Genomic DNA, 15,087 nt, shown 5'->3' on the forward strand with positions numbered 1-15,087 from the left:
TCCTGCGGGGAGGACAAAGACATGAAAGTACTTTACTGTTAAAAGGGGAACAACATTTAGTTGATCTACTTCACAGCGACGGGGAATAACATGTTGTTGGACTTGCTGTATTTGATTGGATACAGCTCCTTAAATTGAACTCACTCCAGAGTTTTTTCCCCACAAATACCAGACCCTTCACTAAAACGGGAACAAAACAACTTTTAATATCTGCTTTATACAAAGTTCTTATTATTTTCAGTGTAGAAACACATAATGATGCTCTCAAATTGAATGAAGATTAATATAGTAAACAACAGAAAAATGCACTTTATCGGCTAAGTGATGTAGCTTTGATGCCTTGATGTCAAACGGGTTAATCGGTAGTACAATGAAAGCAATATAATACGCTGGAGATCAGCTGCTCTTAGTCTCTATTATAACTGTCATATTAACTAGTTATTCATTATTTTCAGCTGTATTTCTAGTGGTCCTTTAACCCTGAGCTGATGTCGCACCAGTGGTCTCAGCAGAGTTAATAGCTGTGGGCATGGGACCATACTGGAGTAGTGACCATATATTTATTGCATGTGTGCATTTAAATTGCAACAGGCCACGCCATCTTATAACTGACTCAATCGGCCCAGTGGTTAGGCATGCAGTAAACTAACTGTAACTATAGTAAAATGCTGTAGCGGGAGCTGGTGCCACTGTTCTTCTAGTTTGAAACCATGTTGGATTGATCAAACCATTGTCTTCGTTAATCAACCAATAAAAAAGGTTTTCTGGCCAGGGCTGCATGTCTGTCTATTCAGAAAGAAGGATCTTTATTCCTTTTTTTCTACCATTAAAAGTTTTCTTGGGGGGAGTTTTTCCTCCAGACTCTTACAAAAATGGTTTCAGATATCCAATTGTTATTATTTATAAGAACTGGTGTTTTAAACCTTATTTCTCTATTCTGCAGTTTTCTGTAAAATCTTCTCCTCACCTCAGTTATATTGGTATCCAGCCCCTAAACTAAAACTCAATGAAGTAAAAAGCCAAATGCAGCATTTAAGAAGCGGCTAACTATCTCAAAGAGAAACTGATGATGTGATTTTGTTCTAGATCACTTCACTCAGGTGCTGCACTGTGAACACGAGTGCGTTCGAGACCTCGCCACCCGGCCGGGCCGCCTCTCACCGATGGAGAACTACCTGCCTCTGCACTACGACTACCTTCAGTTCGCCTTCTTCCACGGTAAATTGTTCAAGGAATGTAATACTTATTCAGACCTTCTAGTGGATTTTCTGATGGAAAAACATGACATCTATCTGAATCTGCTTTGTTTAATTATGAACAAAAATGGATACACCCACAGGTCATAACTCACACACTCACACATGTGGACATACAAGAACGTATCGTGACCACAAAGAGCTGCAGGCGGGCTGAGCCAATCAACTGTTGGGCTCGTTTAGAGTTTCTCATTGTTCCCAAGAATTACATTATCTTTTAGATGAGCATATTCAATCTGTGTTCTCTCAGGTGTTAGTTTCTGTGTGTGAATAGGCTCAAGTCTTTTGTAGTAGAGAAAACCCCTTCTAGACAAAGGGTGCTGGCACAACAACAAAGCGTAGTTGTGAAGGACAGTGTGCTGAGTGGTTGTGAGATCACCAGATTATACTTAATGACCCATAAGCATGTGGCTCTAATAAAGCAAAGTGGATCGTTGGATCTGTGCAAACACACCGAGAGCAGGCTTTGATTTTTAACAGCCGCTGCTGGGTGTGTGTGTGTGTGTGTGTTTTTTTTTCTGTCTGTCAATCTTCTTGTCTGTGTTTGTAAGTCTGTGGAAGCCTGAAAAGTATTTAGTTGATAAGAAGCATCTTAGTGAGTCAGTTATGTTCCTGTATTATGAAGTGAAAAGGCTCACAGCTTACTGTGTATCACTGCTGATGAAATCACAAATTCAGTTCATGAATTTTTTCTAAGTTGCATTCTTTGCTTGTTTTTCTGATATCAAACCCAATTATAATATTATCTATTGCTGGCATTTTTTAGCCATATCCATTAAATATGTTTTCATTCTGCCTCTCTATATAGAACTTTAGATTGTGTTATACTGACAGTCCTTCTTTTCAATAAGTGCGTATGCACACACACGAGGGATTCACAGGAAACAATGGATGCATGTACTTGGCGAGTTGGATGAAAGCCAGTGCTGCTGTTAAGTCAGTATTACCACTATTTTTATAGTCTTCTTTACTAAAACTAAATCTATTTTAAGAAAGGTTGAACAAACTAAAAAAGTTTAAATCCTATAAAATGCAAGCTGGATGCTCACACAAAATGTGTATTTTTATGATATTAAGAAAAGAAACTTTATCTGTCCATACTTTTACATACATGAAATGTATTCTCTGCATTTGACCCATCCTTAGTATTTTAAGGAGCAATGGGCAGCCCCTAGTGAAGCGCCCGGGGAGCAATTTTAGGTTTAAGTGTCTCGCTCAAGGACACTTGGACATGTGAACTATGGGGAGACTGGGGATTGAACCGGCCACCCGTTATGACTTTACACTGTCTGTATTACGATCATTTAATGGGGAATACACATTTCTGGTAGGATGCTGCAGAGGAAGGTTTCAAATGCAATCAGTTAAATGTCTTAACATACCGTAATCTTGAATAAACATTCATTATGTTAAATATATACTCATTTAATCACTTGGGTGTTACCCACTTCAAAATGTGTGCAGTATATGATTTACATGTCGGCAGTCAGGTTTTAAATATATGCAATACAAGACTACTTCTCCTTTTTTTTAAATGTTTACCTCTTATTCCAAGTACCAGTATTTTTTCTGTCACGGACAGTAATTTTAGAACTGTAATAGCCAGCAGCACTGTGAGCTGTAAGCAGTTGAAACAGGATTGTGCTTTAGCGGCTAACGTTTCCTGAATAAATCCTCAATGACGTTTCTCTGTTTGACTGAGCTCAAGTCTCCAGACTCGTATTGACCAGGGAACACACAGCTGACAGCAGCAGACACGCTGCCTCTGCTTCGGCCAAGACAGGAAGTCTGATTTTAACTATGCGCCTTTACAAGCTACTAAATAATGTGTTTGTGTGTGTAGAGTCGAAGATGTGTATGCAGTTACCACCGTCTTTGTGGATCTGTGTTTGATTATAAATAAAAGTTTGTCTGCGTATGTTAAGCTCTGGAAGACAGTCGGATGCTCCTGCTGTGTGTTTGTCTCTATTTGTCACTGACATCTCGTCATTTTTCCATTATGTCAACCTGAGTGCAGCTTTTGCTCCAGTGTGGTAATGGGTTGGGAATGTCGGCCATGATGGATACATTTCCACATTTCACACAAGCTCACGCGCACACACACTGGTCATCCAGTCCATCCAGTACATGGATCAGCAGAAACCCAAGGCCGCACGTTTGATCAGCGGTGTAGTGAGGAACCATGGTGAGGACTGTGTATAGTGTAAATAAACACAGTACATTTCTTCCTGTCTCTCTGCAGTGGGCCGGCTGGAGGAGGCGCTGCAGTGCTCTCTGACCTACCTGTTATTCCACGAGGGAGAGGAGTCCATGACGGACAACGTGGATTACTACAGCGAGATGCTGGGACACGATGGCAAGCCAAGAGAGGTGAGGATCTACTGCTCTCGTGGGATGGGGAGGGGCAGATGGAGGCCGAGAGTGGGAAAAATACAGCAAAATATCAGGATGGATGGTTTGGTGAATTTATCTGTGATTTTTATTTAGATTTTATTTGACAGAGATTTTATTAACTTAGAACGACAATCTCACCATAAGGATATTGAAGGATGGATGGATCATTGTGTCTGTGTGAAAGCTGTATTAGTGAAAGAATAAGTGGATCTGAATCAATGACTTGCTAAATATACGAACAAGAGCTTAGAGTGTGGAAGTAATTTCACATTGTGGAGTTATACAAATATGTTAAGATCTTTGGAGTTTTAAAAATTACTTTTGAAAAGAGTAAAAACAAAGTCATGCAGAAAATAGAAGATCTAAAAGACAACAAAAGATTACATGTTGACATCATTCAAATTTAATTAGAAAAGACATGTGCAAGGTAGACACACTAACTGCATGTTTGCAAAGAAAGATAGTTGTACAGATTAAAACTAATAAACCAAACTTAAAATATTTGAATTATCTGCAGAATTGGTCACAATATGGAATATTGAAAACTGCTCGAGATTAAAGGTGCCACAATTTAAAGGATTCAAGGTTCACTTATTGTTATTCTACAACACAGGCTTGCACAATGTAATGGAAGTAATAGTCTCTTTATGCTCCAAAAGAAAAACAAAACTATTAGTCATGGTGCAGTATGGAGGATGAGTTGAGTAGTCCAGCAGTCTGAGGAAAGAAGCTGCTCTGTAGTCTGGTGGCTCCACAGCGGATACTTTTCTATCACTTGCCAGATGGCAGCAGGGTGAGCAGGCTTTGCTGGCGTCTTTTAATATCCTTTGGGGTCTGCGCCGGCACCTCACCTCCCCAATACCTCTGATGCTCGGTAGATGTGTACCAATGATGATCTGGGCACTGCAGAGCCCTTCTGTCCTGAGCCGTGCACATCCCGTGCCAGTTTGGGATTTTTCCAGTCAGCTGCTCCTCTGTAAAAGTTTACAAGAATTTACGGGAATTTTTCTTTCTTAAATTTCCTTTAGAAATACAAGAGTGTTCTCTTAGATTTAGTTGATGTACTAGTTGGAAGAACTTTAAACTTAGTTGAACAATATACCTTGGGAATGTAGGGAAAGAGATCGGAGAGGAAAAGTGTGGATATGAGGGGAAAGGGGGAGACGGGAGGCGGCAGGCCGTTTGCTGTATTTCTTGGATTAACTTGCTCTTTGCTACTTGGCAGCTATTCTTGAAGTTTGCTTTTCACTTGTATATGTTCTTCATCCAGCTGGAAGTATCAAGCACATTTTTCTACGTCGATGTGTTTACGACCACATATTTCTTCCTCTGGCTGTGCTCTTTATTATTTCCTTGCCCCCTGGTATTCTTAGCACTCTGACTGATTCAAAACTGAATGTCTGCCCACTAGAGAAAATTGAATTTGCTAAATCTGGCTACCCATCAGCCATTTCAACAACGAGAATTAGTTCTCCCTAAAACTCTGATCAGCAGCTATGAAAAGTCAAGAAGCGCCTTGTTTCAGTCTCAATTTCACAACCTCTTTTTCCTAGAAAGCCTGGTACTCATTATAGTGAGCAGGCTCCCAGCAGGACTGTGAACGTAAGTGTGTGTGTGTGCTTGACATTGCTTGTGTCTGTGTGAGATAAAGAGAAGCCGACGTGTTGCAGCTCATGCTTATGTTTTTCTACTCATAGCTTACATTTTTCTAGCCCTCAAGTCTTTCCAGTCCCATCAGTTTACAGCACAGTCGCTGGCCCACAGATCGCCTCTCCTCTCTGCGCCCTCTCTCCCTCCGGCCTTGGGGAGCTCATTTACAGAGACCTAGATCTGAGTGCCAGGCCTTTCCTGCCTCCCTGCCAAATAATCCTACTTATAGGAATGGTGGAGGAGGAGGAAAAGTCATGTCAGAGTGCCCACAGAAGTCTCTGGAACAATTTGAGAGCTGTTTGTATTAAGGGTGCTGGAAAGGGCTTCTGTTTTCTTTTTTTAACCACAATGAGAAAAACGCTACTGGGTGCTTTAGTTTCACAATATTCATCCTCATGGCTTCCAATCTAACCACCTCTCCCTTTCTCGCACAGACAAAAATACAAAAAGACAGGACTGTATGTAGTCTTATAGCACATTTACACCCAGTTGTATACAAACAAAACTGCTCTTATTTCTGTCACACATACTATGCATACACAACTAGAATGTCCCTCAGAAGACACAGAGAAGAAGAGAGGCCATCACACTCCATAAGTCCTGTGAGACGAGGGAAAGACACTTTGTGGTTCCCTTTATTTACTGTGGAAGGGCGAGGACTAGAGTACACTGTTGCTTAAAAGGTTATGTTGATGAGCTTTGATAAATGGCAGGTTAATATTGATTCACTAATACTTATATCTTTCCTGTAACTGCGAGCTTCAAAACAATGCAGTGATTTAAAATCAGCTAAATCATTGCCAGGAATGTGAAACATTTCATGATAGTACTGTTAAAATATAAAATGTATTTCTCTCCCTTTTTCTGCAGTTATTTCCCTCCTATACAAAAGCATGTGTTTGAATGTACCTTAATGACCTTTGGTGTGTTTGTGTTCCCAGGAAGCTGCATGGTACCTGAGGAGGCACAAACAGGAACTGGAGCTTCTTCTGATTGGCAGTAAAACCATGGGTGTGGAGTTTGTAGAAGGGGTAAGTTAACAGAATACACAACACAACAACACCCCAAATCCTGTTAATTTTTCATGTGTTAGTATAAACTCAAACTCAAAGCAAACTACAAGTATTTATTGACATACCAGTGCCCTTTCATTCTTGGTTTTCCCTGGAAATAAAAATATATTGTGTAATTTAATGGACGGTTATTTGTAAGCTGACCCACATGTGTCTGATGCAGAGTGGATCTCCTGCTGGGTGTGTAAACGTATTAATGTGCCCCGCTGCTGGCTGACTCAAAGCAGGGTAACAGGTGTCTGGCACTGCACTGTACAACTGTCCTCTCAGCCAACAGCGCCTCCTGCTGGACACTGACAAGTGTCAAATATCAAATCAGTCCCACTGGTCTGGGCTCTTCGTTGTGTTTTTAATTACTTGTCTTTCTTGCAGAATTACTGGAGCAGCACAGGTAGAAGAGAGGACTCAAACAGGTGAGAGATATGTAGTGTTGAGTGTAGTCTTGCTTGTATAACTGCAGTTTAACTTCTCATTACCTGGAGCGTTTTTCTCGGTAACCGCAAATACAAGAAATTGTCATCCTACACCGCAGATTCCCTCAACTCTGAAGATATTTTAAGCTTACTTTAGCTCATTGTTTACAGCTGACAAGTAACATTACTGGTTTTGTCGACTCTCATCTCATAGTATCGTTTTTTGACCGCAGATGTTTTCAGCTAAAAAGCTCCAAAAACCAACTGTGTGCTACCTGCTCGCCGACACAGTTAGCGACAAACTGGTGAACACAGTGGAGCATTTAGAAGATAGAAAGACAGATACTTCCCTCAGGAGAAGATAGAGACAGAAACGGAGTGAAAGGAGAATAAAAATTAGACTGGCATTCATGAGGTGGTTGGAAATATCACTTCAAATGAATGATAATGCTGCTTTGTATCTGCTGGATGTGTAAATAGTCTTGTCTTAGCTGACAAGTTCACTCAATCAACTAAATATGTCAGTTTGCTTGTTTCTGCATTCCTCAAGTGGTTAATAAAATCAGTTATGCAGGTATAAAGTTTAAAGTCACAGTTTTGGCTGTTAATATGAAGATGCATTCTCTGTTCTTCCAGGGTTCCCTCCGGGACAGACGGCTGGATGGAGTATGTTCCCATTTCAGACAAGAGGAACGTCACCGTTGCTGCTTCACAGCACTTCAAAGAAGGTAAACCTTCACTGAGATAAGGCAGAACGGTTATTAGTGTTCAGTTGAATCTGCTCTGACCTCCATGGCTGAGATAACATGTTGCGTTCCTAAAATGCTGCTGTGTGATCTGTGTAGGTGGCCCCTTGGTGTATGACGACGTGCAGCTGGTGCAGAACTCTGCGGCCTTGAACGGGACCCAGCGGGTGCTGCTGGATCACGTTATATCTGAGGAGGAGTGCTCAGACCTCAGACGCCTGGCTCATGTAGGGGCATTACACAACATTGATAACGTAATGATTTGTATATCTTAACTTTAAAGCTTAACTCTGGCTTTTTTTCTTCTCGTCCTCAAGGCGGTCACAATGGCAGGAGACGGTTACAGAGGGAGGATGTCTCCACACACTCCCAATGAGAAGTTTGAAGGAGCCACTGTACTCAAAACCCTGCAGGTACACTGACCGCTACAGATAAAGATATACGTCCCTCCCTCATCTGCACAAATAGTCGTCAAGGTTGCAAGAAACTGGCATATTGTCCGACCCAAAAATATTTGCCGAGAACATTTGAATCTAAAGTAAAAATTCAAACCCGATTATTGGGATTATTACGTTAGTAGCTTTATCGTATATAGTGCTCAATAAAATGTGTTGCAATGGATCGTTGTACCTGTATAGTTCCTTTCCTGATGTATTACAGTGTTTTTTCTTCCCTGCAGTACGGCTATGAAGGCAGAGTGCCGATGAGGAGCGCTCGCCTGTTCTACGACATCAGCGAGCGAGCAAGACGGGTTATCGAGTCTTACTTCCTGCTCAACGCCACCCTGCACTTCTCCTACACACACCTGGTGTGCCGGACAGCCATCACAGGTCACTCGCCCACAGAAACATACTTCCCTTGACACCAAAACATATACCATCATTTGATATTGAGACTTAAAGTGATACTCCCAGATTCCATTTACTGAGGATTAGTAAATGATGCTAGTTCACCGACTGACTGACTGATTGGGTAGTGGAAGACTTAAAAACTAAACAACCTATAGGAGGAAGATATTGGATTTATTGATGTGTATTTATATTAAAGTATTTATTATGTGTGTTGGTTGTCTATTCACAGGCCAGCAAGATCACAGGAATGACCTGAGCCATCCCATCCATGCTGACAACTGTCTGTTGGACCCCGAGGCCAATGAGTGCTGGAAGGAACCACCAGCGTACACATACAGAGACTACAGGTACGGAAATAAATGCTGCAGCTGTATTACATAGTAAAAGATGAATAACGGTCATTACTATCTCTCTCACGTTAATGTTGAGTCTGTACTGATCTCTCCTTTGCTTTGTTTTACTTTCAGTGCACTATTATATCTAAATGGAGATTTTGAAGGAGGGGAGTTCATATTCACAGAAATGGATGCCAAAACAGTCACGGTAAGATGGTTTCTCCTGACATGAGATTTGCTTGTAAAAATGATTTTACTGCACGGGAAGGCAATGGACATGCTTATACTGCAGATAATTTATTAGTTTACTAAAATGGCAATGTATTTTTAAATTAAACCTTAAACAGGGTAATGGACACAACCATTGTGCTCATACTTTATTTGGGTGGAAAGAACAAACCAAATATGAACACAACAAACATAAAAACTGTTGATAATCAGCTCTCAGACCCTCCAGCAGGACAAAAGCCTGCTGCATGTAAATGTGTTGGCCTCACTAATATGAACAGATAATGGTCCTTTTTAACCTCCCCTCTGTTCCTGCTCTGTCTCCTTCTCCTCTGCAGGCATCAGTGAAGCCCTTATGTGGCAGGATGGTGGGTTTCTCATCAGGAGGGGAGAATCCACACGGCGTGAAGGCCGTTACCAGCGGGCAGAGGTGTGCTGTCGCTCTGTGGTTTACCCTGGACCCGCTCTTCAGAGAACTGGTAAACTAATGTTTCAGTTAAAGAACTATTATTATAACTAATCACTTTGCTTCTAGGTTCATCCTTCATTCAGCCGTCTCTGTGACCTCACAAATCTGTTTTTTTTTTGTCCATAATTCAAGAATCGATATGCTAATCATGACAATTTCCCACGAATGCCTGATTGTCGAAAATGTCGTCACTCTGCAACTTGACGAGAAAGTAATTGTAGCTCTTTCTTCTGTCCCAGGAGAGACTGCAGGCGGACGAGGTGATCCAGGCGTTGGACACCCAGTCTGTGTGGGGTCAAGGCCTCAACATCAACCCGAAAGATGAACTGTAGAAGCTGGAGCAAAACCCTTCTATCAAATCCTTCTATATATTTTAACTATTTATTGAATCGACCTCTGGATCAGAACTTTTCTATTTTTGTACTGTTTGAAGTGCAAGATTAATAATGTTGTAATTTGTGTGTTCTCAGTCGCGTTTTTTTGAATGTTTCTCTACACAGAAGTACTTGAGTTTGCCTTTTTGTTCTTTGTCTTTCCCTCCAGTGACAGCTTTTAAAAATCCAATTTACTTTGTTTTGTTGTCTGGTAAGAAGCTGTTTCATGTCAGACTGATCATAGCTGTCATCTCACTGAACTGTGAAGAATCTAAAGAGAAGAACTGCAATTTTTGTTTTGCTTTGAGTCGTGCTTGTTCTTGTTCCGGATATCTAACTTTTTTTTTTTTTTTTTAAATCATAAACGCTAAGTACAGATATTAATAATACCTTAGTTTCAGTGGTCAGTAGTTCAAAATAATTCACAAATGGTACTGTTAGATATGTTATTACAAACGGAGCCAGTAAAACATATTTTCAAAATAAGCGGTGCACTGTTTTTAAAATGGTACCTCATTTTCAAATAGCACTCATACAAAGAGTTTAAGAAAGAGATATGTTCTAATATGCTGACTATTTAACGATCATGCACTCTGTCTTTCTCTGTGTGTCAAGTCTGAAACTGAAAATGTTTTCTGTCTACTACTTTGTCCACTTCTCCTCTTGTTGGCACGATGAATCCCTCCCCCCCTCCCCCCCCCCCCTCCGGGCACACAGAGCAGAATATACTGGTTAACATGTCCACTGACGTGAGAAAATGGTGTTCATGTTTTACTTTTATTTATGAGTTCGTAATAATAGACAGCTGCTGTCGTACTGTCTGCATTTAATATGAGGAACTTTCTTTCATAAAAGATGTCAATCATTCCTGTTTCAAGGAATACGTATCTGTGTCTATCTTTTATTTCTTTATATTTGTGTTGATGATACAGACGATAGGCCGAGTCTTGCACTGTAAATCCAACGGAAAGAAACCGAGAGGAGCTTTCTTTCCGACATAGATTCAAACTGCTAACCAGAACCTTCATCCGGTCCTTTCATGAGGTTGGCCACTTTTTGTTTCACTGATATTTAATTCTGAAATGCTGTAACACACCAACATGTATGTGTACATGCCTATTAAAAATATGAAATTCCATATCTATATTTAGTATTTGTATTGTATGTATTCATGTCATGAAATGAAACATCATGTACTCTTTTGGATCAAATAAGAATGCCTTTAAAATGAAGAAACTGATAAATGACTTGTGTTAGGATTGGGCAATATATCGTTATATCTTGATTTGAGACTACATATTATCTTTGATTCTGGATATTGTTATATGGCATTAGGGTTGTCTTGTCCTGGTCTGAAAGGCTGCCTTACAGTAAAGTGATATCATTTTCTGAACATGCCAGGCTAGCTGTTCTATTATTTGCTTGCCTTTTACCCACTTAGTCATTATATCTACATTTTTAACTCTTACAGATATAGATTCCATCCGTTTACCTAACCTGTCGAAAACCTGTCCGCAAACAAAAACTTGACAAAAGGCATCCAGTAACAAATGGTTCAGCGTGTGCATTTAGGATGTAAAGCCATGTTGTTTATTAAGAGCTCCATTTAAAGTAAAGTGCATTTGCCACTGTACAGCGTTAAATACAGTAAAAAAAATAACTCACTCAATACGTTTTTTATTACACTGAGGTCACTGTGGTAAACGTTCTTTTTTTAGAACTTTGACTTAAAGCACAGAAATGGAAGTGATAAAACAAAACCAGAGCAAAAACTGAACAGAGAATACATGTCTTGTGTCCCACACCAACTCTGATGTTGCCCAGTCTGAGGTTTCTGACGACGGTGATGTGTGAATCCAGCAGTTTGTGTTTGTGTTTGTGTCAGAAGTGGTAGGCCAGCTGTTCGCTGAATCTGAAGGGCTTGGTTTCATTGATGGAAAAAAGCAGGTCCCTCGTGCGCCGCGCGCGGCGTTCCTCCAGCACCAACCTGCGGGAGCGCTCTCGAGCCGCCTGCTGCTCCGCCCGCTTCTCCGCCCGCTTCTGCTTCAGCCACCTGAGGATGGGGAGGATAGAGAGGATGGAGAGGACGGAGAGGACGAAGATGACCCAGGATTGGATTTACGTGTGGAATGCAATGTCCCATGATGTTGGGATTTCACACATGGAACCAAATTAGAAATTTAGAAATGATCTTGAAATTCATATTTGATAAGAGACAACATGCTTTTAACATGTGAAGGCAAACTGTAAAATGTGAAATGTATCACTTCACATGTGAATTAACTCATTACATTTTAAGAATTTTAAGATAAATGTGTCATTTCAAAATGTGGGAAAACCATTTCACAGGTGATGTGATTTCACATGTGGAAATGGTGTTACTAACTACCTAAGTAACTTCCTTTGTTATCATGCTAACAGTGAATGTTCAAATAGACTACATGTCTATTACCATTTCACGAAAAACCATAGCATTATTCTGTATATGTGAACCTCAAGAGAGACATATTGATAAAATGTGAAAAGTTGGCCAATTATTTGACACTTTAAGTGAAGGGAAATGTGAAAATGAGCTCACAGTTTAAAGGCCCGTTCACAATCCTCGCGACTGCGCAGGAGGTAACCGCTGTCCTCCTCCAGCCTCTTGAGCTCCACCAGCTGTCTCTCCTTCTGCTGCTGCTCCTGCTTCCTCTGAAGCCACAGCCGGAAGGAGTCTTCAGAGTCGTTGGAGTCTTTCGGCTTTGTAAGATTTGTAAGAGCACAACTATCATGCTTATTTGAAAATGACAAATATTTATAATTTAGATAGTAGTACAATTGAATTGGCTTTCAAGCATTGGTAGAATGTAACTAAGTGCATTTACTATCGTATTGTACTTACAATTGTGAGGTACTTGCACAGTATTTTAATTTTATGCTATTTATACTTATACTACACTACAATTTGGAAACCAATTATTTTGAGACTGCATGACTTTTAATGGTGTTTGACTCGTCACTAAAAAAAGCACAAAACTGATCAAACCATAAATGTACAAGCATTGTTTCTACTGTAGCCGACTTAGGGTGGTACTCATGGAGCGCATGCTTATATCAGTGCTTTACATCCATGCTTTGTCAGATTAGAGTGCCCCCTTGTGGTGATACCTTAGAACTCATCTTCTCCATCTCCTGGGCTCTTTGGATCCTTTTCTCCTCCTGAAACTGCTCTCTCTTCCTCAGCAGCCACGCCTTAAACGCCAGCTCGTTCTCCTGCCTCTTCTGCTCCTCCTCCTCCAGTTTCCTCTGCTCCTCCTGGCATGGGAAGCAAGCGTGATGAACAGCAAGAATCCAAGTGGAAATATTTTAATGTTAGATGTGCTACTTAGACTTTTCCAGAACGTACAAACTTTTTTTAAACCTCTATATCACTTCTTTTTTACCTCTCTGGCCAGTTTCTCCTTCCTCTCCTGGATCCTCTGCAGCAGCTCTTTCTGCTGCGGGGAAAGGGTGAAGGTGGTGTGGGAGGGTGTCCCGGCGGCCGACTGCACCCGCCGATTGCTGCCTCTCCTCTGGTCGCCTCTCTGGCTGTGGCTGGCCGAGCTGGGCCTGTTCCTGGGCTGAGCGGGAGGTTTGGGGGCACGGAGGTGATCTATGGCTTGTTGGAAGGGGGACGAGCCGGCACAAGGACGAGGAGAGGAGGAGGACCTGTGGGTCTTACTGGAGCTCACAGTCCGCTGCTGGTGACGTGGGGAGGAGTTGTTCGCTATAGGAGGGAGGAGTCCTTGACTTTCCACATCTTTCAGACTGACCAGATCAAACTTACCGTCCTTTTCTACAAGGACTCTACCCTCCTTTACCCCTCCCTCACTGGTCTCCCCAGCCCTTCCAGATGCCACGCTTTCCTCCCGAGGGGAAAGTTTAAGCTCGGACAGCTTCCCTGACACTTCAGTCTCTGCCTCTGAATCCTTGTTTCCCTGCACCCCTTCCACCTCACCAGAGTGTCCATCTTGCAGCGGAGGCACCACCAGATCCACCAGCGTCTCTTTAAAATGCAGCCGCCTGCGCCTTGTCATATCTGGAGCTTCTTGGTCGTGCAAGTCTTGATTAGCCTGCTGGATCTTCTCCAGAATGTACTTCTTCTCCTCCTCCGTCTGTTCATCCATCCCTGGGGGTGGGGGGGCCATAGGTGACGACTTATTTGGGCTGTCTCTGTCTGAGTCATACTCAAATGGCTCCATAGGTGAGGGCCACCTCTCTTCATCTTCTTCCAGCTCATCTGTCTTCTTGCCTCTCTTCTCCTCATTGTGGCTTTTCGTTTTTCTTTTCTTTCCTTTCTTCTTGTCACCATCTTCCAGTTCTCTGTCAATTTCTGCTTCTATGTCGCCAAAGTCAGGACCCTGTGGGGCGGAAAGGCCGACACGCTGCATTCATTAATTAGGTTGAGGTAAATGAATGAGCAACATCAATACCTGAGCAGGTAATGGGTGTGCTGGTTTGATAACAGACATGTGTGTTCTTTAATAATGCATCTAGTGGCGCACAGTGAAAGTATGTCACTGTTTGTCAACAGAGTGGGTTTCACATGCATTCAGTGATCTGTACTAGGTAACCTGAACCCTACTCACTGTTACACATTTACAGAGCAAAGTCAGGGACCCATGCAGCACCAAGGCTGCAGTAAGTAGGGCAGCACAAATTTAGAAGCAGTGTGATAAAAAAAGAAGCAGTGTGATAAAAAAAAGAAAGAAAGAAAGTAGTATGCAATCAGTCTGTCCAATGCTCATATAGAAATTGCTTACCTGGTCTTCACTACGACTTTCCTCCCCGATCAGCCAGTCCAGATCCTTCTCAAAGTCGTCCTCATATTCCTCCTGAGGCTTTGTGCAAACCACCTCACTCATAATCTTCACTGGAAGAAGATCAGAGACAAATTTCAAACAAGATTCTTGTCACACTTAAAGCAGGATCTAAGGAAAATTATTACCATATCTATATCCTTGAAATGTCTTCATATTACAAGTAAAATAAGTCTTAATCTATGCCACTACAAGACCCATTTAACCGTGTGTGTTTTTTTATTATTATCTGTAAACAGTTTGTCAATTTTGTAAAATGTTAATGGTTAAAATGTCATGGTTTCAGTGCCATCACACACATGGCATTCACATTAAAGTAGATATGCTGGTGCAAATACAACACCATATCTGTTTCATATATGAAAATATCACTATGTTTTAAATTGCATTACAATGCAGACATCACAGATAATAATGTGTTATTTACCACTTTGGATGAGTGGCATAAAGATCCTATGAC

The 15,087-nt window shown here is 41.4% G+C and overlaps 2 protein-coding genes across 2 annotated transcripts in view; one reads left to right on the forward strand and one right to left on the reverse strand.

Moving 5' to 3' along the window:
- The window catches only part of p3h2 (prolyl 3-hydroxylase 2), a gene marked incomplete at both ends in the record, with an annotated part of 54,021 nt that extends 44,274 nt beyond the window's left edge, over nucleotides 1-9,747 (forward strand). The window contains 12 exons of the mRNA XM_079221143.1: nucleotides 1,087-1,218; nucleotides 3,499-3,626; nucleotides 6,242-6,331; nucleotides 6,746-6,786; nucleotides 7,423-7,514; nucleotides 7,632-7,759; nucleotides 7,850-7,945; nucleotides 8,212-8,362; nucleotides 8,613-8,730; nucleotides 8,851-8,926; nucleotides 9,285-9,425; nucleotides 9,655-9,747. Of these exons, the coding sequence (XP_079077269.1) occupies nucleotides 1,087-1,218; nucleotides 3,499-3,626; nucleotides 6,242-6,331; nucleotides 6,746-6,786; nucleotides 7,423-7,514; nucleotides 7,632-7,759; nucleotides 7,850-7,945; nucleotides 8,212-8,362; nucleotides 8,613-8,730; nucleotides 8,851-8,926; nucleotides 9,285-9,425; nucleotides 9,655-9,747 (1,286 nt within the window). The remainder of the gene's footprint in view (nucleotides 1-1,086; nucleotides 1,219-3,498; nucleotides 3,627-6,241; nucleotides 6,332-6,745; nucleotides 6,787-7,422; nucleotides 7,515-7,631; nucleotides 7,760-7,849; nucleotides 7,946-8,211; nucleotides 8,363-8,612; nucleotides 8,731-8,850; nucleotides 8,927-9,284; nucleotides 9,426-9,654) is intronic.
- Nucleotides 9,748-11,486: 1,739 nt separating this feature from the next.
- On the reverse strand, nucleotides 11,487-14,672 carry ccdc181 (coiled-coil domain containing 181; the record flags this gene model as incomplete). The annotated part of the gene is made up of 5 exons (XM_079220952.1): nucleotides 11,487-11,842; nucleotides 12,368-12,528; nucleotides 12,937-13,083; nucleotides 13,212-14,168; nucleotides 14,571-14,672. 5 exons carry the CDS (start codon nucleotides 14,670-14,672, stop codon nucleotides 11,671-11,673), a joined length of 1,539 nt encoding a protein of 512 aa, XP_079077078.1. The 3' UTR covers nucleotides 11,487-11,670.
- Nucleotides 14,673-15,087: the final 415 nt, after the last annotated feature.

The sequence above is a fragment of the Taurulus bubalis genome, assembly GCF_910589615.1.
Source record: "Taurulus bubalis genome assembly, chromosome: 7".
In the NCBI taxonomy this organism is placed as follows: Eukaryota; Metazoa; Chordata; class Actinopteri; order Perciformes; family Cottidae; genus Taurulus; species Taurulus bubalis.